General features: G+C 38.1%; 2 protein-coding genes across 2 annotated transcripts in view; both read right to left on the reverse strand.

Moving 5' to 3' along the window:
• Nucleotides 1-756: 756 nt before the first annotated feature.
• On the reverse strand, nucleotides 757-4,092 carry lyve1a (lymphatic vessel endothelial hyaluronic receptor 1a). The gene is made up of 6 exons (XM_056749533.1): nucleotides 3,557-4,092; nucleotides 2,956-3,118; nucleotides 2,731-2,870; nucleotides 1,760-1,957; nucleotides 1,587-1,665; nucleotides 757-1,486 (listed from the first exon to the last, which is right to left on the reverse strand). Exons 1-6 carry the CDS (start codon nucleotides 3,636-3,638, stop codon nucleotides 1,312-1,314), a joined length of 837 nt encoding a protein of 278 aa, XP_056605511.1. The 5' UTR covers nucleotides 3,639-4,092; the 3' UTR covers nucleotides 757-1,311.
• A 1,271-nt stretch (nucleotides 4,093-5,363) lies between these two features.
• mrvi1 (murine retrovirus integration site 1 homolog) overlaps nucleotides 5,364-25,632 on the reverse strand; it is a 32,109-nt gene continuing 11,840 nt past the window's right edge. The window contains 22 exon segments of the mRNA XM_056749532.1: nucleotides 5,364-6,205; nucleotides 6,208-6,258; nucleotides 6,261-6,385; nucleotides 6,465-6,596; nucleotides 7,494-7,613; nucleotides 9,084-9,151; nucleotides 9,344-9,454; nucleotides 11,176-11,225; nucleotides 11,312-11,465; nucleotides 12,364-12,495; nucleotides 12,578-12,718; nucleotides 14,194-14,224; nucleotides 14,318-14,441; nucleotides 15,210-15,288; nucleotides 16,116-16,601; nucleotides 16,763-16,819; nucleotides 16,896-16,945; nucleotides 17,043-17,120; nucleotides 18,577-18,750; nucleotides 20,074-20,138; nucleotides 20,269-20,375; nucleotides 21,626-21,844. Coding sequence (XP_056605510.1) covers nucleotides 6,147-6,205; nucleotides 6,208-6,258; nucleotides 6,261-6,385; nucleotides 6,465-6,596; nucleotides 7,494-7,613; nucleotides 9,084-9,151; nucleotides 9,344-9,454; nucleotides 11,176-11,225; nucleotides 11,312-11,465; nucleotides 12,364-12,495; nucleotides 12,578-12,718; nucleotides 14,194-14,224; nucleotides 14,318-14,441; nucleotides 15,210-15,288; nucleotides 16,116-16,601; nucleotides 16,763-16,819; nucleotides 16,896-16,945; nucleotides 17,043-17,120; nucleotides 18,577-18,750; nucleotides 20,074-20,138; nucleotides 20,269-20,375; nucleotides 21,626-21,844 — 2,613 coding nt within the window. The 3' untranslated portion in view covers nucleotides 5,364-6,146.

Consider the following 25,632-nt stretch of genomic DNA (forward strand, 5'->3'; position numbering starts at 1 on the left):
TTTTTATCACTGAATGATACCTGTTATTTTACAGTGGGATTGTTATTGTATTATATGGTCATATTTGAGATTTTAATTTGTATTTTAGTTCTCTTTCTTAGTTTTTTTTCAACCTTTTATGTATACTTTTTTTAGTCTATTTTGACTGAGTCTTGATGTCTGATATGAAACTTAAGAAATATTGTACAAGCTGTGTATGGTTGAAAAGACAATAGATTTACTTTGACTTCACAGTTCTCTAACGCTGACATATACATTCTTAAAGATAAAGGTGCTACATGATGCCATAGACAAACCTTTGTGGTCTAAATGGTTTGTCTGTTGCGAAAAAAGGTTCTTTGAATGAATGAATGGTTCTTTGTGAAACCAAAAATGGTTCTTCTTATGGCGTCATTTCTACATTACATAAAGAAAAACCAAGATAAGAAAAACCAAGATACTTCAAAATAAAAAGGTTATTTATACAATAGTTTTACAGCATTATATACTAGACTATATATTACACACTTGGCTATAACCATTTGAGAACCTATGATTCAGGACCCCCTTGAAAACGAGATGGTGCATCTCAGCAGCTTTATGCAATAAATACATATGAAGAATAATAATAATTTGAATAAATAAATTATACAGTATAGTATAGATGTATAAAGATATTTGTTAGAATACTATATGCTTACTGAGACAAAAGTAAAAGTGTAAAATGTAAATGTTACATTAGTTTTTATTTTCAAATAAATATGTATAATGTCACAAGTAAATTCTTTGTTTAAACATTAGAGAGTTGAATCTATAAAATTTTAATCCAATTCAAATATGTTCTCTAAATAACTAACAGAAATATTGTCATCCTGTCCATAACATTGACATTAAATTCACTATTAATGGGCAATTCCATGCACATGTCAGCCTTACCATGAAAACATTTAGTTTTTACAAAAGTTTTTTATTAAAGTGATAAAGCACAGATGTCAACCTTTGGTGGAGTTGCAACCATCTGTAGTCTCCCCAACATTGACACCAGAGACATTTTTGCATTTTATATTTTGAGTACTCGATAAGTTTGAAAAATCATCCATGCATCCATTCTTGAGAAAAACAACACTGAAATTTATTGTGGATTTCTGAATTATTAAACATCTAAAAAACAGCAAAACTATAAAAAGGTTTCAGGTAAATAATACATCAATCACAGCTCACATATAAATAAACACATCTGTGCCAATTTGTTACAGAACTTCAGCATTCTGGCACACACTGGTAACACTCCACACATCCATGTTTTGTTAAATAGCGAGAAAAGCACTACTTTCAGTCTTGGTCAAGAGAACTGCTGCTGTTGATGTTGTTGTTTTCTTCTTCTTTCTCGTGCACATTCTCTTCCTGTGTCTTCTGTAGGTCTTTTTTACTGCAGTCCTCCCAAACCTCTGTCTCAATGTCCTCCTGTCGCCGCTCAGCATCACGGAACATCCGGCAGCTTCTGTTCCTGTGGCACAGAGACATATATGCAGTGTTATGAATCTAATTTAGCACCTTTCTTTGGAGTGTACGACACACTCAAGGACAAAGAGTCATAAGTGGCTTACATTTTGAAATTATAAACTGCAAGAAATACAGCCAATAGGACAGCAAAGGTGACGGTGATCAATATTGCAACTGGTGCAACTATGGATCAAAAAAACAGAAAACGGTAAAACAAACATAAGTAAGTGTTGATATATGCTCAAACAAAATTGCTTATTCTATAGTCCTCTCTTACCTCCAACTGAGGCCGGAGTACCACTTATAGGCAAATGTTTCTCTACTTCTATGTCATCAGGGTCGGGGTTGTGAGAGAGGGCGGGAGGAATAGAAAAAGAACTGAGTGGAGATGATGTTGATGCTTTCAGAGTGGTTGTTATTGGCTTCTCTGTGCTCCTTTGGTCTCCGGTCATGGCCTGATTTTGGATCTCAAAATCTGCAAAGAGAACAAGCTTGTTACATAACACACAGCAATTGAACCAAATCTGTGACACTTTCCTAGTTTAGACATTCGCCGATTCATCCTACTCACATCCTTCCTGTTACATCTGTGGTCTTTATAGGAAAAAATCTATGATGATGTCACATTCAAAATTTCCCATTTCCTTAGCACACTTACAACTTGCATTGATGCCAAGTGACACGAACTTGGAAGTGAGAGCGTTTAAAACAGATTGGGCAGACAGTAACCACAAACGTGTTCTGAAATATAGGAATTCTATAACCTATAATTAAATACAGGTTATATTAAGGGAAAAAAATTAAATTCTGGCATTGTTTACTAACCCTTAAGTTGTCCCAAACCTGTATAATTTGTTTTGTTCTGGTGAACACATAGAAGGGTATTTATAAAAATGTTAGCAACTGAGATTTTTTAGGGACACCACTGACTACCATGGTAGGAAAAAGTATTATATATTTTTTTGTTCTGTTGAACACAAAATTTGATATTTTGAAGATTGTAGGAAAGCAAACAGTTCTGGGGCACCCCTGACAACTACAGTAGTCAACGGTGCCCCAGAAATCCCGGTTGCTTACATTTTTCCAAATATCTTTCTTTGTGTTCAACAGAACAAAGAAATGTATAAAGTTTTGGAACCACATCATGGCAGAATTTTCATTTTTTGGTGGAGTATCCCTTTAATAGGCAATCATTAAGAGCTGATATTAAACCTCATAATTGAAAAATGATCAAGGAAAATGTTTTACCTGTTAAATTGAAGCAAAAGACATCGAACGTCCTACTGACATCTGCCCGCCACACGACAACCCCGACTTCACCTCTGCCACATTTTGAATTAACCTGAACTCGTGGGACAACAGCAATTTGTTCATCTATCCACCCAAACCTGAGATTAAAAAAATGGCAATAGTTTGTAAAAGTACAATTTTAGAATTTTATATATATATATAAAACCAAATCACTGTCTTTACATGCATGTTTCGAAACCATGTTTCTGGGCATCCACCACTTGGGCTTTGCTTGCAATAGTCACACCCAGATACTCGCAAACATCTCGGGCTGCAGATGCGTTTAATTCGTATTGTTTTCCCAGGTAAGCTTGAAATACGCCAAGGATAGGCTGTTTAGGGTACACTGTTCATCAAAGAGAGAACAAGAAATTGAATAAATATTTTACAGTATATAAAAATGTAAAAAGATTGAAATGTGAGGTTTTGATTATTCTAGAGCACATATATAAAGCTTTGTTGAGGAGATCATTTTCTTTAGTTTGGATGCTGGTCTTTAGCACGGGGGGGCCATAAAGCCATGTGCTGGTTACCAAACCAGTCATTTTAACTACCAAGATCTCCTCGGTTAGTTAGTTTCGGTAGAGATAATTGACAAGCATCAAACAACCTGGATGTTCCATGTAGTCCGGTTTTCTCATCAACAAATAACAAGTAAATAGCCTACTTAAATGTAAATAGAATTAATTTCTAACCATGCTCGTCAATCTACCCATTGTAAAAAAATCAAAAGCACAAACAGGAAATATTCCACAAACAATACATTTAAGTAAAACAATTTTACCTTTGATCAGTTTGGTATCCAAGGACAGACCACACATAAAAAAACTCTTCAAAAGTAGCAGCAGCATCCACACACTTGCCATGATGAAGACTGAGTTGAGCAGTGTTCTGTGATCTGCATCCGAGTGCCTAGCGGAGAGGTTATAGGAAGGCTAAACTCCCCAGGGGTGCGGCCCGTGCGTGGAGAGGCGGTTATTTCATCAGTGACCTGTACAAAGTGTCACGACCGAGCTGCCGAGCCAGGGAAGAGGAAACAGGAGGTGAGCTGGCATCTCTGCACCGGCTCTTCAGGAGTTTCCTTCAGGCCAAGGAGAGAGGATCGCTCGGTGATGACTGAAGACCTGCTGACGCACTGTGCCACGCTTTATTTCCATGTCTTGATGTCATAGCAGTTACGGTGAAGAGAGGAAATCCATAATCCAGAAGAGGAGGTTTTAACTCATCGTTGTTGTTATATCCATGGAGGTTTTTTTTTGGCATCAACTTTGCCTGAGATGTTTCTCTTAAGATTGCTTAGGAGAAAAAAAAGACACGAATGAGACATTTGATGACACAGTAAGAATATAAATTTGAAATAAGAACGGAGAGAATGGTCTGAATAATATATTGTCATCTTTGATGAGAAATCATCAGGTAACTGGACTGAGAACCTCCTACTATACTGTCTGATCACTATCAAGTAACTTTCAAAATATTCACCATGCAGTGTTTATGAAGATGAAGTCGAGATTATAGATGTGACTTTTAGAGTTGTTTGTTCGACTTTCCTCGCACAAATGGACAATTTCCTCCTGTTCCCCTAGTGCTGGCTTATTAACAGGGTTCATCTAACTTCCTGTGATAGAACACAGACAAGGAGACAAGGCTCTATCACACTTCCGGCAAAACATCTCTCAAACACACACACACACACACATTATCATCATCATCTCACTGCCAGGCAGTGACATGGGAAAAGGTACTGTTATTCAACCAAAGTATTGTTCATTATTGTATTTTGTGTAACATTTTGTGTCAAGGATGTGACATATAAACGGTCAGAGAATGTATTTGTCACCAATGCACTCAAAAATCTGTTCATATTTATCCAAACCATTTAGAGTATAAATATCAGAAAAAGATCAATACACAAGTTTTCTACTTAAAAAAAGAGATAAGAGAGTCATGTTGTGTCAAAAAGGACAACATTATAACATTTATATTTTTTTAGGATTTCTGTGACTTAAAATGTGCAAACCGGAAGCAATAACACCCAATAAATGGAGAGGGGATGGCTCTTTATAGAAAATAAAATAGTTACTATCATGAGGGATATGTAACGTTACGGATGTTACAATCCTGAAAAAAGCACTTTCTAACTATGAAAAATCATAAGCTAAAATAAAACAAAATCCTTTACGTAAAAACTTTGAGACCTCACATGGGTATTGAACCACCAAAGATTGACATCTGTGCTATATATCACTTTAGTAAAAAACCTTGGGTAAAAACAAAAAATATTTCATGGTAAGGCTGTCATTTGCATGGAATTGCCCATTTATGCTGATTTTATTGTCAATGTTATAGACAGGATGACAACATTTCTGTTAGTTATTAGAGACAAATTATGCAAACAAACCTTATCCTCATGTTGACAAAAACTACTTTGAAAGTATGGGGGTTATGTAATCATAAACCCCAATTCATCCATAAAATGTTTGTATGAAAAAAGTAAAAGTGCATCTTCACGCAAATTTTTCTGTGATGTTCTTTACATGCCATTCACAAGAATAACACTTTGAAGAAAAAATACCAGAAACACATTTGATTGTAAAACACCTTTATTAAAAGGTGAAGTGGCACAACAGTAAACACAAGCACGCATGTGCAAATATAAACTCTTTTATGCTAGTAAAAAGTGCTCTTAAAGGGGCGATTCACATTTCGCGTCTTTAGCACGTGCAAGTTCGTTATTTTAAATGTAGACACGTGGCACATTTTTCTAGGCATGTCGGCTCCGCATCGAGATGGAAATAGTTCCACTTTTTAGAATGCCAAGCGCATACCGGGAGTCATTTGACTAGAGAAAGCTACACGACTTGCATTTTTTCCGGGCAGGTTTAGATGCGAAATGTGAATCGCCCCTAAAACTGTGAAAAAACTCTTAAATCAGTGCTCTATATATGCAACCCAACACACAACAGTCAACTATATAAGTTGCAAAATATTGCACTTAAGGATCTACCTTGGAATGTCAAATCAAAAAAACAACAAACAATTGCAAAGATGTTTAACATACACCGTACCAAACGTAGTTTTAAATATCGTACTTAATATTTCAAATATATATTTCACAAAACCTGAGAATTTTCAATAAGGTTTGAGTGGTATAATCATATATCTATCAAATGTGACATAAATCTAAAAAACACCTTTTCTCAATAACAAGAAATTCTAACTTTCCTCAAGTAATATCCATTTCGTTCACAATGTAAATCCAATGCAAATTTAATAGCTGAGCACACTTGGTCCCTAAAATAGAATATAGAAATCTGCTCTTTTCAGCGTGAAAGATGAGTCAGTTCAGTTCCCTGGTCTCTCCGGGAATCATTTCATTCTGGGGGAGGGCCCTTCGACCCTACATTCAGTCCAAAAAACTTCTTTTGCCCGGGATGGCTGACTTCTCCGTAGAAGTGTCTCCACTATCACTATAGCGGTTACTGAGAAGTTCATGATATTGACAAATATGAATAAAACAAAGAATACAGTGAGGACAATCCAAAGCAAACGGTTTCGCCTAAAGACTTTTGGAAATATCCGATCAATGATCTCCAGTGCCTCCTCATACCTGCTGAGATAATGCAAAAGGCATCATTTCAGATCATTATTAATAATGCCACCAAGCCAAACAGCTTCGATATTATGGTTACCTGTTGGGCTTTCTGTTTTCATCAGCACCTCCTTCTATCTCCTCCTCACATTCCATCAGCTTCTCCACCGCTTTGTCCTCCTCCTCCTTCAGTTCTTTGAGGTCTTTACTCCTCTTAAGTCCTTCTTGGTACCTACAGAGATGCATTCAATCAACACGCGACCACAAACATGCATACAGTATTTGAATAAAATACTGTGGTATACTACTATTATTAACTATATAGTGTGTTCTTGAGCCCCGCTATAGTACATATTACAGTAAACTGCAGTATTTACTATAATTTTACTGCAGTTAATATTGCAGTTAATACTTTATTATAGGATATCATACCATAGTGTAGTATTAATTACATTTATATAGTATAATTACTATATTACATATTATTATGATGAATACTATAGTACACTGCATCATTTTTTCAAAAAAGATAGAAGGATTTACTTACTGTATTTTTCTGTGTTGATTTACTTTATTTATGGAAATGTACTTATTTTTGTTAATTTTTTTGAAAGTAAATGGTTTTATATTTGTCTCAAGTTTTTGCACAATTTTTTTTAAAGTAAATGTATTACTTATTTCATGTTTTTGCACACTGTCTTTTAGGGGAACATTTTATTTATTTATGTGTCAGGTTTTTTGACGTTTTTTTAGTAAAAAATGTTTTTGCACTTAGATTTTTGTTATTTAAAAAACGGTGTAGCCTTGATGCCCGATGACTCCTGAGATAGGCGCAGGCTCCCCGTGACCCGAGGTAGTTCGGATAAGCGGTAGAAAATGGATGGATGGAAAAAACGGTGTAAAAAAAATTGAAGTTTTTTTCAATGTTGGCTTAAATTAAGACCTTATGTTTGCTGCATAAAGTTCATTCTTGAATAACAATGGAAATAAATATTCAGTAGAATATTAATAAATATCCATGTCCTCATCTCTTTCATCTATGTACTGTATACTGTATCTACAGTGTGCATCTGTTTGTTGTTTTGTGTATGTGGTTAAAGATTTGTGTGGAGCAGTGGGAAGATGTTACCCTTTGTTAAAAGCCTCTTCTTCAATCTTGGCTCTGATGTCTTCAGTAATCTTCTCTGGATTGCAAAGAACTTTTCTTGGCATGGCTTCATTTTCCTGTTCCGTCAAACGGTTTCCATTGCTTTTGTTTCACATAGGAAAGAAAAGTCAGTGCAGGAGCAATAGAAAAAATATCCATTACGCAGATCAGTGTGTGCCTCCTCTGTAAATAACAATGGGAATTGGCCCTGATGGAGATTTTAAAGCCTCTTAAAAAGCATCTACCACCGGCTTGGCTTTGTTTTCTTTAAACATTTTATTTCACACCTTTTTCAGTCACAACATGTTCAGCACATTGGGAGGTCTTCGACAAGGCTTAGAACAGCGTACATGTTAGGAAGCTTGTTATTGTCTGCCTGTTCCTGAGTGAACACCTAGTATCTGGATGTGAGAGTTTGATTTAAGTGTTTATTGTTCATTATTAACACAGCAAGCTAACGCCTGGTTTGTCTCAAATATTCCTGTCAAGATGTTTAGATAGTCATAAAAAAGAACATAAAATAGACTGCAGATGGGATTTTTGTGGGCTTGTGGGCTAGTTTAACCACACTGAAAAATTAAGTTATGTAAGTCATATTGAACATTAAAGGGGTGCTGCAACAATGTATCATGCATTCTGTCTTCTTTACAATGTTAAACGTGCTGTCTTCTCATGCTTAACATGGTCAACTTGTCAAAAAACGAGTTGGGCGTATTACATAGTATTTCTGTGCTCAATACACTCCCCCAGCAATCGTACAGGTTTCGGTAAGTTTCTTTCTAAAATATAAAACTGTTTCGTTTTTTGTCCCTTATTGGACAATTATCCCGGAAGAAGGTGCGGCACGGCCACAGAAGAGCAGGAGAAGGAGCATGTGCATACGTCACTTTCACTTGTGTGCAGGATAGAGAGAGAGCATATGTTCACGAAGTTCAGGTCTTTGTTTGTTCACTGCATTTGGGTGATGAATGTTATATAAACTGTGGATAAAACACTGGATTTGGACATTGTTTGAAACTGATATATGGAGCCGTCGCAGTGCTAAAAGATGCCGGACATGAACCACATGCGCTGAGTGAAACTGATGTCTGTGTTTTGTTGACAATGTGCTTTAGTTCAGCCTACCCCTCCCCCCCACATGCACCGTATGATTTCAGAAGTAATCGTTAAGCTGTATCTATCTGTTATTACATGTGAACAAAATAATTATACTTCGAACATATGACGTATGCAATTCTACTCTATAGGAACTCAATATTAATATGAGATTGGTAGAAACCCTGTGTCTTAGGGAACTGCCGCTTTAATACTCTTAAAATGGGTTTCCTACTAACTAAGTAAACAAGGACATTCTCCTGTCACAACAAAAAAAATCAAGCATATAGAACTAATGACATCTGGTTGTTCTTTTCTGTCTACCCTATAGGGGTTAGAGCTATGCTCCCTGCTCTTATTCATACGGGCTGTCCAGAACAGAACCAAACCGCCAATCTAAAATGTATGGTATTGTCAATCATTGGATCAGAAAAGAAACACAATGTTGATGTTCAAAGTAGGTAAACATAGACTTACGCCTTCTCAAGCACGTCTTGCTGCGTGGTATCAGAGGAACTTCCGTTTTTATTAGTGTTCGCCTCACACTGAAAATGTAGAACAATTTTACAAATAAGCTTTATAATAAATATGACCCACTGAAGTCTAAGGGTTTTATTTTGATTCATTGTTTTGGTCTTAAAAACGTCGCCTTGACAAACTAGCATATGTAGGATCTTCAAGATAAAGCATTTTTATTTGCAAAAGGCTTCTGCTGGGCATGAAAAGAGCTGACTCACCACCACAGGAAGTGCACAGGGGGCAGCGGCGATGGCCGGGGTCTGTCCCGGGATGTTCAGTAGATTAAATTTGGGAACTACAGCCACGCTAACTCTTCGTCTGGGCAAAGCCTTAGAGAGACAAAACATTCTTTCTAAAACAAATACTATAAAATCTATTGTGTTCCTGAAACTTAACAGGGCTCTTAGAATGTCAGGGTCATGGGTTTGATTCCCAGGGAGCACGCATACTGATAAAAACATTGATTGATATTAGGGGTGGAATGGTTCACAAAATCCACGGTCCGTATCGTATTACGGTTCTGTGGTCACGGTTTTCGGTTTGCCATATCTGTGGTTGTTTAACTGTTGCAGGGAGTAGAGGTTGCTCTTTGCTACCCTACAGATCTGAACGTTATACTGTAAGCAACACTTTCCCAGTGTCGGGTAAGTTACTCTGAAAAAGTAATTAATTACTAGTTACTCATTACATATTCCATAGTGTAATTAGATTACTGTTTAGTTACTCATTACTAATTACTTTCTATATCCTACATCAACCTTGATTAGTTAAGTGATTCAAGGATAGACATGAAACGGCTTATTGAATTCATTCAAATAATATTATTAACTGACCAAAGTATTACAAATGTGAGAATTATACATTAAAGCACAGATTTTAAAGTAAGACTTTGAATTTTGAAATCAATTACGCTATTGGACACGCATATATTTAACAAAGTATTTAGTTTAATTACATCAAAAGTAACTGTAATTAAATTACAGAAAACATATGAGTAATCCCTTACTTTACTTTTTCAAGGGAAAAGTAATTAAATTACAGTAACTAATTACTTAGTAACTAGTTACACCCAACACTGCACTTTCCTTTCATTTCGAGATTTAATTCTAATAATAGCAGACGTAATACATTTAGTTTATGAGGTATGGGAAAAGGAGAAAGGGGATGTATGAGGACACTATGCGCTACACACGTCCTTGTAGTTTGGCCTCCTGCTGTTCCGAGTGGACCACATGACAGTGCCGGTGTGGTGCCCACTATCATTAGGTGTTAGGCTAAAGGGATTGGGTTAGGATTAGATAATCCCCCAGCAGTTTAAATGAGGGGAGTCGTAATCTGACGGGGAGTCCAAATTCGGGACAACACCGGAAGAGTCATTCATGAGTAGACTGTTCCGGGTTGCTCCAGGTGCTGTGATGTTGCGGGCTGAGTGGTCTGCGCAGCATGAAGTCCAAAACGTCTAACAGTGATCAGAGGATGTTAGTCGGTGCATTGAAGAAAACAGCGACCATGGATGTAAAGAAACGATGTTGCTTGTCAGATTCTTCAAAAAAGCGACTATATTTTTTCAATAAGACCTGCAACCCGCGAATGGGGATTTTTTCACGCGACTTGACAGAAAAAGAAGCACAAAGTCGCATTTTTTCAGCAGGCGTGGCAACTATGTCTGTGCCAAACGCTGTGCATATCCAGACTAAACAATACATGCGCTTTTCGAACCGCGACAAGTATATTGAACGGTATGGATTGTTTTAATGAACCCTTCCATCCCTAATTGATATATATTCTTTCAACACGAAAGTTAATGGTGCACTCTTTTTTTGCAGGAGCAGCAATTTACTGTAAATTCATCAAAATAAGAAAATCCTATTCTTATCAAGATCCATTTCGTTTTCTGTATATTGTTCCTTGAAATGTTCCCTTCTATTGTGTTTTTAATATTACCGATGTTTTTATTTCTCAGTATTATTGCACATGCTCTATAGATATTTGTTATAACATTAAATGAAGTCAAAACTTTAAGATCACCAAAGCATTTACTGTTATCTACCTTCCCCATTTGCAGTGACAAGGGCCTGGATGTACGTTGAACGCCATCATCTACATAAAAAAGATATAAGGTAAGGAGGCAGTCATATCAGGTGTTGCAGAAACAGAACTCATTGGTGATGTCACATTGCATTTACCTCCAGTGTCCATTGAGCTCCCGTAGCACCGGTTGGAGTTTTGGTTGGCCAGCTTCTTGAACTCCATCAGTTCAGCGTGGTCCTTCTCGTATGTCCTCTTCAGGTTCTCCACATACTGCATCATCACCTCGGTGGCCTTATTCATTCTCTTCTCCTGTCACGGACAATGGTTACATGTTATGTAGCATAGCTTAACAAAAAATGAATTCACACAAACCAAAACTAGAAGCATCACTGATGACTGACAAACACACAGATTAAGCATGAAATTTATGAAATAAATTTTATAGACAAGAATTGTGCAATTACAAACTTTTTTCATTATAAACTAGTGCTGTAAACACCCCAAAGAAGATATTTTGAAAAATGTGTCAGTGGTCTTGTATCCATACAATCAAAGTCAATGTTGTATGATTAGCAATATTCCTAGAAATATTCTTCCTATGTTTTCTGCAGATTTTATTTATTTTGGATAGCCTCCTTTAAAGGGGAACTCCGGCCAAAGAAATTCTGCCTCAGTTTAACATCCCTAGGACCTCCGTTTTTCCCCAGAACGTAAATTAAGATAGTTTTGAAAGTTTTGGAAGCTTTCTGACTGAAAAATGGAAGTCCTACGGATGTTAAACTACTATAGGGTGAGTAATTAACATTTTTCATTTTTGGTCGGAGTTCCCCTTTAAGGCCTTAGATAGATACAAAAGAGTATCTGTATAATGATCCTATACAAGAACAAGGCTCATACTAAGATCAAAACCCCTGCCTAAATGTTCATATTGTCATCACTGGCAGAATATCAGTGTGTCTCCATTTATTTGGTTTACTTTGGCATGCGCGTAAACCTAAGTCCAAGCACAACACTAAGCTAAATCTATCACAAACATATCTCATCTGCTGGAAAATAAACATTATCGTTCCCTCTCTTTTCCACATAGGCCAGTTTTCTCATAAAACAGCAAAAGCACTTTCATCAAGTTTCTACAATAAAACTGAAACAGAGAGGAAAATGGAAAGAGACCCTCGACAACTATCAGAAAGTGTGACATCCGTCTCACCTGCCGCACGGCTCCGACCATCTCGGCCCTGCTTGAGAGTCGGTTAGTTAGTCGATGAAGTACAGCGATGGTTTCTATAAGCTGCTGGTATAGATCTCTCTGCTCTATATTCTGCCACATGGACACGGTGTTCTGCAACGCAACACCAACACGTTTACATTCATTTAATTCTCAACAAATCTGTGCGTGAATGTTGTTTATAATGGGTTTTTACCTTGATGGCAGATTTAAACTCTTCCAGTTCTTTCTCAGTGTTTTCCTCCGTCAAACTGCGTTCCCTTTCCGACTGTTTGAGTCGAGACTCCAGAGTGTAGTTGTCGTTGCGGAAGGCCAACGATAGCTGCACAAAGGCATTCTGCAGGAAGAAAAGAGCCACGTGGGATTTATTTGAATATCAAATATTATCTTTTTAATGTAGAGATGGCACGTCAACTCGCACATGACAAGATTTAGCAATTGACAGTGGCTTCAAACTGGTGATGTCAGTAGTGATGTCAGTTCGCTGAAATTTGAACGTTTTATTTTTTTAGTAAACATATGCTTATCACTTGGTGACAAATGACCTCAGCCATATGAGAGCGGAAGTGGCTGAGCCGGCTGAGATTTTCGCGGATGTACGTCATCAACCTACGTGCATCTATTGCAACCAATGGTCAACTCCAACCCTCCCTTTCAAATACTACAGAGATTTCAAGTTAACAGGACTTTTATTTTGTCGAGTCCCCGGGAAGAGTAAACGATAGCTTTACTCAAACAGTTAAACGCTCGTAATATAAACTCTCAGAGCAAATTTCATCCTACCTCTTAGATTGTCATACCAGGCATGCGCACATCAATATTACGTCATTTATTTGTGCTGTAAAATCATCAGGATGTTCACACTGTTTTTCTTAAGACTGGTAGGACGATCTGACAGGGTATATTGCATCATCCTACATGTGTATTTTGTTGATATGGTTTGGATTATATTACGTTTTTTCCCTTCGGTAGGAAAATCTGACCGGGTAGGACAATTCGACAGACACCGATCGGGCAAGTAAAGATCTCTCTCACTTGCCCATACAAAACATTCACTTCTGGACAAGCGTTAATGTAGAGCCCTGTATATACTGTATATAGTCCGGCTTCGGTTAGATCCAGGCCATTTTTTTAAATGCGTCATTCCACATTCTGGATCTAAGCAGAGCAGGACTGAAAAACTTGAGATCAAATTGTGCCGTGGTGGTACAGCGAGAATTATTTGGGTATTAGAAAGGGAGATACGTCCAGCCCTTGACCCTTATGAGCTTCATCCTGGGAGCAGATTGGATCCACAAAGGAATGTTTGCGTTTCCTCACAGGGGACAGGAACTCACTAGCTCGTCATATCGCCATGTCCTAAACCGGGCTCAGGGGAGCAGACAGTTCCATGGCCTTCACATACTGTACATATCAAAACAGACTCATTCTGGAAAACACTGCTGAACTAGAGCACATGTGACTAAAAACTGAATCCAGCATCCCTAGATGACAATTTGTACAATGAATACTATACACAATGTGCAGAAAAACACTTGCCCAAGGCATTTGTAAGGACGTAGTCAGTCTGACCCTTGGTGATCTAAAAAATCTGTCAATCTAAAATATCTCTGTGAAAAAGTGTTATTATGAAGACAAAAACTTTGGATTGAATTAGCTCATTTCATAATATATCATGACCTTGAAAAACCTAGACAAACTAAACCACATGAGACTTAAGATGAAAAAATAACGCAAAATTGGCAGTTTCTCAAATCAATCTCTTTTGACAAGTCTAATGTAGGATCCTGACTAATTTTGAGAAACGCATACCTCAACTTCTTTCTCCGAGAGAGGGGGTGCGCTGCAATAAAAAAGGAAACAGTATTGAGGAAGATACCAAATATCATGGGAGATGTATGAGCCTATGATTTGGACGATGGTTTTGTTAGCGTACCAGCCAGGTAAACCTCTGTGCAGCTTGAGCTTGCGCAGCATGATGTCTGAAATACTGGGCATTGCGTCAGGTTTCTCTTTAGAGTCGTCTTCACTGGGAGAGCTGGGCAGAGGAGAGGGTGGACCTGACAAATAAACCCAATAAATACAACATATTTAAGAGAACTGGTAAAAAAATCACAAATTGAGTGTTACTCTGACACACCGATTGGTGGAAGCGTGTAGTTACACTTTCCTACACACACACATAGAATATAAACATATCCTGGTATGTTAAGTGACAAGATCGAAGATTATTCTTCTTTATTATTTCGCCATAAATAAAGCTTGATTGACAGTCTCTATGGCTTTGTCTCATCGTCTTAGATCAAGTAAACAAGTGTACGGTACATTACATTTACATTTACACATTTGGCAGATGCTTTTATCCAAAGCGACTTACATTGTAAAATTCTATACATTTATACATAGGTATGTGCAATCCCCTGGAATCGAACCCACCACCTTGCATTAACGAAATGATCTTACAACTGAGCTACAGGAAAGCTAAGTGCACGTAGAAGTATACAGAAAGACCTCAACATTATAGTTAATTAAAAAAGGCAGTTTATCATCGTGTTCTTATGTTAATTCATGTATTCGCAAAAACTTTGAATTGAAGAACTTGAGTAATGTATTAAAACAAGCTGCCATGCTTTTAAATCCATCAAAATACATTGTCCCCATTGATATTAACTGACACTACATTACTGAAGATATGTAGATTACTTTAAGTTTTTTAAACAACTTAACTTTTGACAAATTTAAATTGTCTGTGGTAAATAACAACAAACCACAGAGGCTTTCAATAAAGCTGTGCTGTATGTATGGATAACAGACATCGAAGGTCACACCTCTGTCCTGCTCAGTGGATTCATTCAGCTCAGGGAGCTGTGAGCTGGAGATACTCTGGTTACGCATCAGTTTGTGCTCCTGGACGAGAAAAACACTTTAGGTCTCACTTATACATAATACGCATTTTGCATGTTCAGGATGTTAATGCATCATTCAAAATATCAATAGGGAAATTAATGAAAAATAATAACATATAATAATTTCATTAAATAAAAGATTTGTGAAATTTTGTTGTATGTTCATTTTCTTAAATAAACATTTTTCTGAATGGTTCCGGTATTTGGTCGCATTTAACAAACCATATGTTTTTTTCCTTCTTCTGAAGAGCACAAAAGAAGATATTTTGAAGAACATTGGTAACCAAACATCATTGGCCCCTATTGACTTCCATTGCATAAAAACCACTGGGACATTTCTCAAAGTATCTTCTTTAGTGTTTCACAGAAGAAAGAGTCATATACAGGTTTGGAACAACCTGAGGATTAATAAATTATTACATTTTTGGGGGGTGAACTCTCCTTTGAAGTAACTTTTGATAAATACATTCACAGCTCACTATTATCCAGTCATAAATTCACAGTTCACTGTTATCCACTCATAAAAACTACCATCTAACTGCAAAACTCTCGAAAATGTTGATGCTCAGATGGGAAGTCAACTTTAGGAGATTTATGGTCGTTCAACATGTGCTGAGATTTAGTGCCATCTATGGTCAACAGGATAACTAAGATGGGGGGGGTTTGGGGTAAAAGACAGTCAAACCCTGTGGAGCGTCTTACCCCATCATACCCTAAAATTCCTCTACGCTGCCAACTCAACTGAAATCCTCAAGTAAGCCATAAAAGGAATATTAAATTACAGAAACACCACGGTGACTGTGGTTAGCCAAAAACAATATAGATTACCTCACGTAATTTGGACATTTTCTGAACGCTCCCGGGCGGCACAGGGAAGTCCTTGTACCCAGAGGACATAAACAGCGACTCTCGTGAACTTTCAGAGAAGGGTAGACTCTCTTCGCCAATGGGAGCAGCATTTCTCCTGTTGATAGAGCCCACCGTGTCCCAGGACACGGCTCTCATCAGAGGTGGGAAGGCTCCTATTGTTTTGATTTCGGCCGTGCACGGGGCCTGCTGAGTGTGTGGCCGAGGGACGGGTTTGGCTACCCCAGTAGCCAGAGGTTGATTGGCGCCACGGCCAGCGGTCTCGTCGTTTTTCTGTCCAGCTTGTTCAGAGTTCTTTGCCTGGTCTACTGATCCATGTTTGTCCAGGTTCTCCTGATTCACGGCAGTCTCTCTGACCGGTACGGCAGTGGCGTATCGGGGACTTAACGTACCAGAGGACACTTTTCGTTTTTCCACGGGCTTCCACTCGACAAGCCTTGTGAAGATCTGGGAACATTCGGGAATGGTTTTGAGTCATTTACACAACACCGTATGCACAGATTTATGTGCGACAAGCCTTGTGAAGCTCTGAGAACATTCAGGAATGGCTTAATTTTGTTTGTTGAACGAGGAAGGAAAAGATTAATTTTAAGCATTGTTGTACAAACCTCCTGCTCTGGTTTACTTGTATCCCCATGGTCATGAGAAGGTGACATCTCCTGGTGCTAAGCACAAACAATCCAATGTTACTTAGGAAACAGAGAACAATTCATTAATAAAACGTTGTTAAATGACATTCACCGGAGGAAAGGAAGGACTCGCAGGAGGAGTTGTGCTGACGTCAGGACCACCTTGTGGAAAAAACAAAACAGTTAAATCATCTAGCTATGATCTAAACTATGATGAGAAACTCTGCCAGCGAGCATGCAAAAGCACACATTATGATACCTAGCTGCACGGGTGCAGAGAGGGAACTGCTTCTCGATGGTCTGGGGGACGAGGAGGGCGTTGGGTTCGGGGAGAGAGCTGGAACCAAAACACACTGTTATCCATGTTTGGTCATGCACCGAACATCATTGCTTTTGGATCTCTTCTTACTACATCTCTTACACGATGCTGTGAATGTGATGTGCTTAAGTCAGTATGTTGCAGTTTGTGTGCAGGATACAGGAGGAACTCTTGAACATCTTAAGACATTAATAAATCACTAATAAATTCTAAAAAAAATTAATTATTAAATCACTACTAATAAGATCTCCTCACTAACCATTAACATTTAATACGTAATTTTTATTCAAAGTTACTGAGTGCAACTGTAACAGGTCAGAGGAGACCTGGCCCTCACGGCCAAGCCTGGTTTCTCCCAAGGTTTTTTCTCCATTTATTCATCATTGGAGATTGGGTTTCTCGCCAGTGGGCCGTGCTGGCTTGCTCAGCTAGAGTATGCTGATATTAGTTTAGTTTAAGGTGCTGTAAACTCCATTAACATTTCCTACTCTTTCTATAACACGTACTGATTGTATTTTACATTTCTCCATGTTTTTTTTTCTTTTTGTTTTTTTTTCTTCCTGTAGAGCTCCTTTGAAATGATGCAACATTGTAAAAAGGGCTTTATAAATAAAAGTGCATTCAACTGAAGAGATTTGAGGAAATCTGAACGTGATGTTCAGTCTGATGAGATTGAGCAAGTTACAGTAAAGATATAAGACAAAGCTAGTAAGTGCTGTATTTATTGTATTAACATTTTAATATTAGAAACAAAAGTGTACAAACTGGATTTGTGCATGTACGGCAGACATTAAAATGTCTAGAGCAGTAGCCCCACTTCTAAAAGGACTATTTAGACAACTTAACAGCTGTAATGAGACATTTTAATGCTGTATTTAGACAACTTTACAGCTCAAATTATGTGTTTAATGCAGAAAAGTGTACAGTACTTCAAAATGCAAGCTGCACATTTCTGCAAATGACCTTGCTCACGTAAAATACACTTTTAAGTGCGTTACTGAACTGCTTTAAAAAATAAGGTACGGTCAAAATTTTCTTTCCAAAACATTATTTTAGGAAAAAAATGCTTTGAGGAAGAGTTGCTTTTTCTTGCTTAAGATATACTTTGTCATGTTTCATTAAGTGTCCATTTAATCTTACTTGTTTCTCTCAAACCTCCTTGGGAGAGATAAAACTAGACAAATGAGATCATCAGTCAACGCTCAGAAAGAGTACAGAGCTATAAAGTTGATCTGGAAACCACTGCTCAGATCATTTTGTCTTTTAACATTTCATAAGAAAGAAGATGCGCTAAACTCGGTGACTTGACTGTAAACCTCAATAACTTGGTAAATCTCTGCACAATGTTGTATTATTGAGACCTCCCCTAAATCTCCATGTGGGGAATTTTAAAGTTGTGTTTTTCAAGAGAAGAATCGGAGAAACATGAAGCTAAGGCAATAAACTCTCGTTTTTTAAGGACTGTTGTTTCTACCTGTGGGGGAGTCAGAGAGGCTACAGGTGGAACGTCGGCCCCTGCGCTGCAGGAAACGGTCGCTGACTTTTTTGGCCTCCTCAAGCAGCTCCAGATTCTTCTGACGGTCCACTTCAGATAACCGCACCTCAGGCAGCTGATCCTTGACTAGATCGATCACATGTCCCTCATCATCTGAAACATTAATACAATTAATACAAAGCAAATCAGTACCTCAATACCTTCTCTCAAAATACTGCATATGACTGTATTACAGATGACAATGAGCTATGTTTACTATACTAGATCTACTGCTGGCTCCCATAATTCATTGCTTTAAAGTATTTCTAAATCGAAACACATCAATTACATTCTGAATATTTACTGTTACGGTTCTGCCTATCATTGTTGGCTAATTCTTGGTCTTGAGGCAGAACCAAAACAGAACTTCCTGTTTTATGTGGGGAGAGACGTTTTTTGGCCTTGCGGCTTTCCATACTCTCCCCGAGTCTCGTCTGTGTTCCCGCCCTTTTCGTCTCGTTTGCTTTCCCTTAGTGTTTGATCTATGTCACCTGGTCCCTATTAATTATCCTGTGTTTGTTTCCCTTTAAATCAATGTAGTAGAGTAGGCGGGGCGAGACCGTGGTTCGAGTCCGGTGAGTAATTGTGAATGAGCGCCAGCTGTGCGCACACCGGGCTTGAATCACTTTGGAGATTGGGAGCATATAAAAGGAACGAGCGACCGGACCGTCGAAGAGAGAGGACTGGGCCCGAGCATGTTTTACGTTTGTATTTATGTTAATGTTATTTCACCGGCGGTCGTCCGTGAGGGGCCACCGGCTGTTATTATTTATATTAAAACTTTGTGTTAAATGTTTGCCGTTCCCGTCTCCTTCCTTCCTTTTAATAAACCTTATTACAATCATCCTCGTGTTCATTGTCCTGTGTTTGTTCGTTGCGTGTACTTCATAGTCTGTGCGTGTACCTGTACCTGTACCTGTACCTGTACCTGTACCTGTACCTGTACCTGTACCTGTACCTTTACCTGTACCTGTACCTGTACGAGAAAGTCTTCTGAAAGTCTCGTGTCTAGTTGCTCTATGTTTTATGACCTTGTCTTTGTTCCTGTACCCCGTGTCAGTTAATCAGTTCAGTGTTTGTACTAGTGTTTTTTTTCTTAGTTTAGTGAGTCGGTGTCTTTGATTTCTATTATAGTTATCCTGTCTTGTTTTCCCCCTCGTGGGTTTTGTTTTTTGTCCTTTTTGTTATATTTAAAAAAAGTCTTGTTAACCCTTCGTCACCACTGCTGCCTGCAATTGGGTTCTTCCTTGCAATCCATAACAATTTACAAGGATTTGTGCGGTCCAGCTAAATGTAAATGATTGTTTTAAATTCAACAGACACTGGACAGGAATGGCCACAAAACATCTCAATGCTGATTAAATTAAAATTTGGAATGGTTTGCTTATTTACACCAAAACATTATGATGAAACATAGGAAGGTGTCGTGGAAAATACCCATTGTGGTGATGGGACTGGAGGACGCAGAGTTTCGGGACTGACGAGGTCTTGGGCTGTGTGGTCTAAGGCACATTAAAAACAAACATTATATCAACAGATTCTTAACATAACCAAACGGCTTTTACACCAAACTGAACTGCTTTAGCACATCTAAAATGAATTAAACGATTTACAGGAATCTATTTTCCATACCTTGCTTTCTCTAGAGCACCGGCGTCTGGTTTGCTTGCTAGTCTTGGAAGCACGATGGCCGGTGGACTCATGGTTACATTCTTCATCTTGCTTTCCACTGGTGTGTACTGCAAGAGAAAGACAAGTTTGCTTTACTGGCCGGTTGCAGTGATTTTGTCACATTCTTGGAAAGTACAGAGGGTGTTAAATTTTGCATTGTGCTTAAAAACAAGCACTAGTGGACTATACTGCAGAGCTAAAAATAGCTTGACCGATGTTAACATTCAGAATCCCTTAACATCCACATGGAGGTCTGTGTCGTAACCTAAAGGCAGAGGGCGTCAAAACTTTAAACACACATTAAGCAACTTAAGAACGCTTTAATGATTTTACTACCATATCAGACCAGAGGCTGAAGAGATTTTATCTGTCTGTAGTTAACAGCAGCTCTCTCACACGCCAGATGCAAAAAAACACGCTTAGCTTTATCCCATGGGAAACATATCACTTTTATAACATCCCCTTAAGAGAGGAAGCAAAATATAAGTCATTGTAATATCCAAACTAGACTGATGTTCTTTTTCCATTCAGAATTTCCAGCTTATTAGGCGGTTCTGTAACTAACTATTTGAATTCTTTAAAAATGCATGAAAGACAACAAATAATTGTGACGTATTTGTATTAATCTCTGTGATTTTCTTTGTCTTATTTTTTATATTTCCGATAAAATGTCATGCTGTGAATAGTTGTGACCAATTAAAAACTTCAATCTAAACTGTTTTGAAACATTAGCACACTTTAGATTACATGACATCCAGAAATGTACAGCAAGGCTGAACTATGACAGAGCTACTGTGTCCTTAAAACTGTTTATGAAGGTGAATATAAAGAGAGAGATCTTTTCGGAGCCTCAACTTTAATGAGTGACTGCACGATTGCTCTCACTTAAGAATAACAGATGAAACATGAACCCCTGACAGACTTTGAAGTTGTTTGAAAAGAAGAACTTGGTAGGGAGCAGGCAAGAACTGTTTGGTTGCGAGCATTCTTCCAAATATCTTTCTCTATGTTCATCAGAACAAAGAAAGGTACACAGATTTGGACCAACTTGAGGATGAGTAAATGAAAACAGAATTCTCATTTTGGGTTGAACGGTAAATCTTGTTATTCCCAAAAAACTCATAAACAGGTTTTAATTATATTTTTGGATGAACTATCGCTCTTAAATCTTAAACCTAACCCCTAGCTGACTTATACTGGATATCATCTCTACGCTCAGACATTTTGTGTTAACATTTTTGTGTCTTTTTTATCTGATTGATAACCAGAGCTACACCTGAAATGTCATGGGCTGGTCCAGTATGAACATATAACTCACTGTGGAGGGAGAGCTGGATGTACTGTCGAGCTCCTCTGGGGAGTCTTCCTCTTCCTCTGGCAAGGTGGGCATGGCAGGGGTGAGAGGGAGCCGAGAGCGTGTGTGAGGGAAGATAAAAGTGGCAACAGTCTCTTTTGTGACACTACGAGCTCTCTTTAGTGTAGGCTGTTCACCTCGCCAGCATTTGGATTGACATACAGTAGACTTGTTCTCCGACTCCTACGTAAAGAGTACACAACACATGCATAGTCACAGTGACTTACTAAAATAATACTGTGGCCATACCATGGTGCAGTACAGTGGGCAATGAACTCTATGCAAGCGTAACTTCCGTGTTTCACAGGAAGAACCCTAAGCAGTTTCCTGTTGGGGAGACGTATAGCAGAGAGAAAATAGTTAAATTTAACAGACCATGTACATTTAAATTAAAACTGTTTCCTTTTTCCATTACTTATCCGCTTTGAGTCTTCCCAACCGGAAATTGCCCAGGGTTCTTCCTGTGAAACGTGTAAGTCACACATGTAGGTTGACCACCCGTCCCGCTTTGCGTTGTACCGCACGTCACATATTGAGAAAATGTCCCACATTTTCATCAGTCTAGTGCTTTCAGTCTAGTGCTCAAAATTTAAAGAGACAGTGAAGCTTAAATTGAAATCGGCAAAAAAAAATTTGTTAAATAATATTTTATCTAGGCCTTAATTATGTTGTGGTTGGAATGGACTAAATAACAAATGATTTTTAAAAGCAAAAAAATTATATACTAGTGTTTTCATTCTGTTATTATATCACAGTTTTGCCCATTTTCAGTGTTGTCTCACAGTGTACCACACAAACATATGACCTCTCCCACATTTGCTTTGTTGGGTGCTGGTCACCCTACACTCATGCATATAGCCCATTACATATTCTGGTTGGGCAAAATTAAAAAATAATTCTGTAATCTAACCCATTATTTAATAGATAATACAAATAAGTATTTTGTTACCTTTCTTTTTTTATTATTTTAAAGTCCCCGTAAACTGGAAGTTGTGGTCGCTTCCGTATTCTGATGCATTTCAGAGTGAAACGGAATTCCCAAATGAAGACAGTAGTGGGCGTTTCTTGTTTTTTTCATGGCGAATCGCATTTTTAACTGGAACTAGGAGCAGACAGATGGTTGCACGGGGGTGTTAACTGATGCTCTGCCCATGCCATCTTATTACTTAGAGGCCAGAAGTGCACTTTCAGATTTTAACTGGGGTTTATGAGAGCACATGAATAACAAAAAAATGACCCACATTGGTAAGCTATTTACAACAAACTCTGCAATATTTCTTGAATTGTAATTTCACTTTATTTGTCAACTGGATATTTTTAGAGGGGCCCAAAAACAATCTGGGGGGAAATTAGACCCACTGAACCCGGAACTGCATATAATGTTCCCCCAGCTGGCATTTGTCCTATCACTGAGCTTCATCTTCTAGAGATACTCAGAGGAAACCGTTTCCTGCAGCAAAATAACATTTACTGATGGCATCTCATATACAATAACAACCCCATCAGTCAGGACCACTGACAACAACAACAACATTTCCTACATGGCTCTTATTAGCAGACAACATCATGATATAGATGTAGCAGATTTTAGACTCCAAGTCTTCCCATACACATTTAAATGTATTTATTTATTTAAATTCGGCAAGATCTACCCTCCATATCCAAGATGTGTTCTCTAAAGCGCATTACTTAAGTTCCATTCCATTCCATTTTCTACCGCTTATCCAAACTACCTCGGGTCACGGGGAGCCTGCGCCTATCTCAGGAGTCATCGGGCATCAAGGCAGGATACACCCTGGATGGAGTGCCAACCCATCGCAGGGCACACACACTCATTCACTCATTCACTCACGCACTCACACCCTACGGACAATTTTTCCAGAGATGCCAATCAACCTACCATGCATGTCTTTGGACCAGGGGAGGAAACCGGAGTACCCGGAGGAAACCCCCGAGGCCACCGTACCCCCCTTACTTAAGTTGACAGTCAAAAAATATTTTACACCATCTACCCAAAACAACCTATAGTAGCAACTAGTGTTGTAGTCGAGACCAACAAGACAAGACCAAGACCATAGGGTGTCGAGACCAAGACAAGATCAAGGCAGGCCGAGACCGAGTTGAAACCAAGACCAGTATTCCCAAAATTCATTCAAAGACCCACAAAACACTTAAAAGTCATAATAAAATAATAATGAAAGTATTGTGGGTGACTTATTGTACAGAAATGTATGTGTAGGATGTATTATGTTGCATGTTTTATCACCCGCCTACTGTGACATATTAAAAATCTGTCCAGTTAAAAATTCCAACCACTGATCTTAAAAAAGGTACCCATGATAAAAAAAGTCTGTGACCATCAAAAAAACTAAACATTCAGTGATTGAATTCATTTCATTGCTTTTTTAGCTATTCAATAGCAAAATAACTGTGTGTTGCTCAGAAATGCACAAAAGTTCAGATTTGTTCTAGAATTGTTTGGTACTAGTTAAAACAAAAACTTGTGTTTAATTGTGTCTAAAACTTAAGTCGCTTATTCAGTCATTGATTTTGTATAATTATTCAAAAAACCTTATCACATCAGACGTTATAAAATAAAAACAGATCTCATACAAGTACCTTTTTTGCAATCACAACTCGGACATTGTGGGTCTTTGTGTGCATTTATTTTGTTTATTTTATTTTAGCTTTCTTTAACAAAATCCCCCATTCTTCTCTTATCAGCAGTAAGCGTCACAAAAGTGACAAAAGGATCAAATAAGGAACAAGTGGTGAAGGGTTTAAAAAAAAAATCCAACCACATGAATGATGTTAACACATAAATCTGACAATGCACCAGCAATTTGTGGTCTTGACCGAGACCAGAGACAGTCGAGAACAAGACAAGACCATCCAAAATGGTCTTGAGACCGGTCTCGAGACCAAGACTGGTCTTGAGTACTACAACAGTAGTAGCAACCACACAGAACATGTTAGTAATCACATAGCAACACCCTAGAAACCAATCAGAAACCCTAATAATCGATCAAGCAACTGCCTGGCAACAACTCAAAAAATCCTTGAATTCGTCCAGAAACTTCCTAACAACCATTTGCATTTATGCATTTGGCAGACGCTTTTATCCGAAGCAACTTACATTGCATTATACTACACAACTGAATGTCCAATTCCCTTAGATCGAACTCATGACCTTGTCGTTGCTAGCGCCATGCTCTAACCACTGAGCTACACGAAGCTGCACATTACTGTAATCGCCTAACAACCACTTAGCAACCACCCGAACCAACAGAACAAGCTAATAATTGTCTAGCAACCACTCAGACCATCCCAGTAATCGCCTAGCAACTTCCTAAAACCACAACATATACCTAAGCGACCACCCAATAAGTTACAATAGTACTAAATCCCTTTTTAATTTTGGCTTTGTTACCCAAATGGTCCTGACAAACTTTTCTATTATCTACAACAGTAATCTCTGCCATAAACAAGCATGTAGAAATATGCGGTTCATTAATGCATTAGATTAAAATGGCGCTGACTCACTTGTGCAAAGTCATTTGTCTGTCAAGCTGTTGTATAAACAGCTTTGTCTGAGATACAGATCGAGAAACAGGGAGACTCCTTTATTCCCCCAATGGAACGCATTCCGTATTCAATTAAATCCATTTTCATTTCGTCCCAACGCAACAAAAGCTATTCTTGGCCTCCTGTTAACCCAAACAAAATGGAGACAATTTCAAAGAAAGTAAAGCTATTTTAGTCAATGTCTTATAAGGAAAGAAAAACTCACATTATTTATGGGTTGTCAACGGGACCACCAGAGAATTCACAATGTACAACAATTGTACAGATAAAATTAGATCAACTTGAACCAACGTATTTACCCATAATGGGATGGAAAAAAAATCACCAAAAAGCAGATTTTTTTGTGTGGTTACTATGGTGATTTTAAACTCTTTCTTAATTGTGAT

This window comes from Triplophysa dalaica, chromosome 1, assembly GCF_015846415.1.
Source record: "Triplophysa dalaica isolate WHDGS20190420 chromosome 1, ASM1584641v1, whole genome shotgun sequence".
Lineage (NCBI taxonomy): Eukaryota > Metazoa > Chordata > Actinopteri > Cypriniformes > Nemacheilidae > Triplophysa > Triplophysa dalaica.

What these genes read in the sequence shown, in the direction of transcription:
- lyve1a (XM_056749533.1), bottom strand. Translation starts at nt 3,638, where the DNA reads ATGGCAAGTGTGTGGATGCTGCTGCTACTTTTGAAGAGTTTTTTTATG. An exon ending in GGATACCAAACTGATCAAAG is followed by an intron (nt 3,119 to 3,556) that starts GTAAAATTGTTT and finishes TTTGATGAACAG; the next exon opens with TGTACCCTAAACAGCCTATC. An exon ending in TACTCCGGCCTCAGTTGGAG is followed by an intron (nt 1,666 to 1,759) that starts GTAAGAGAGGAC and finishes TTTGATCCATAG; the next exon opens with TTGCACCAGTTGCAATATTG.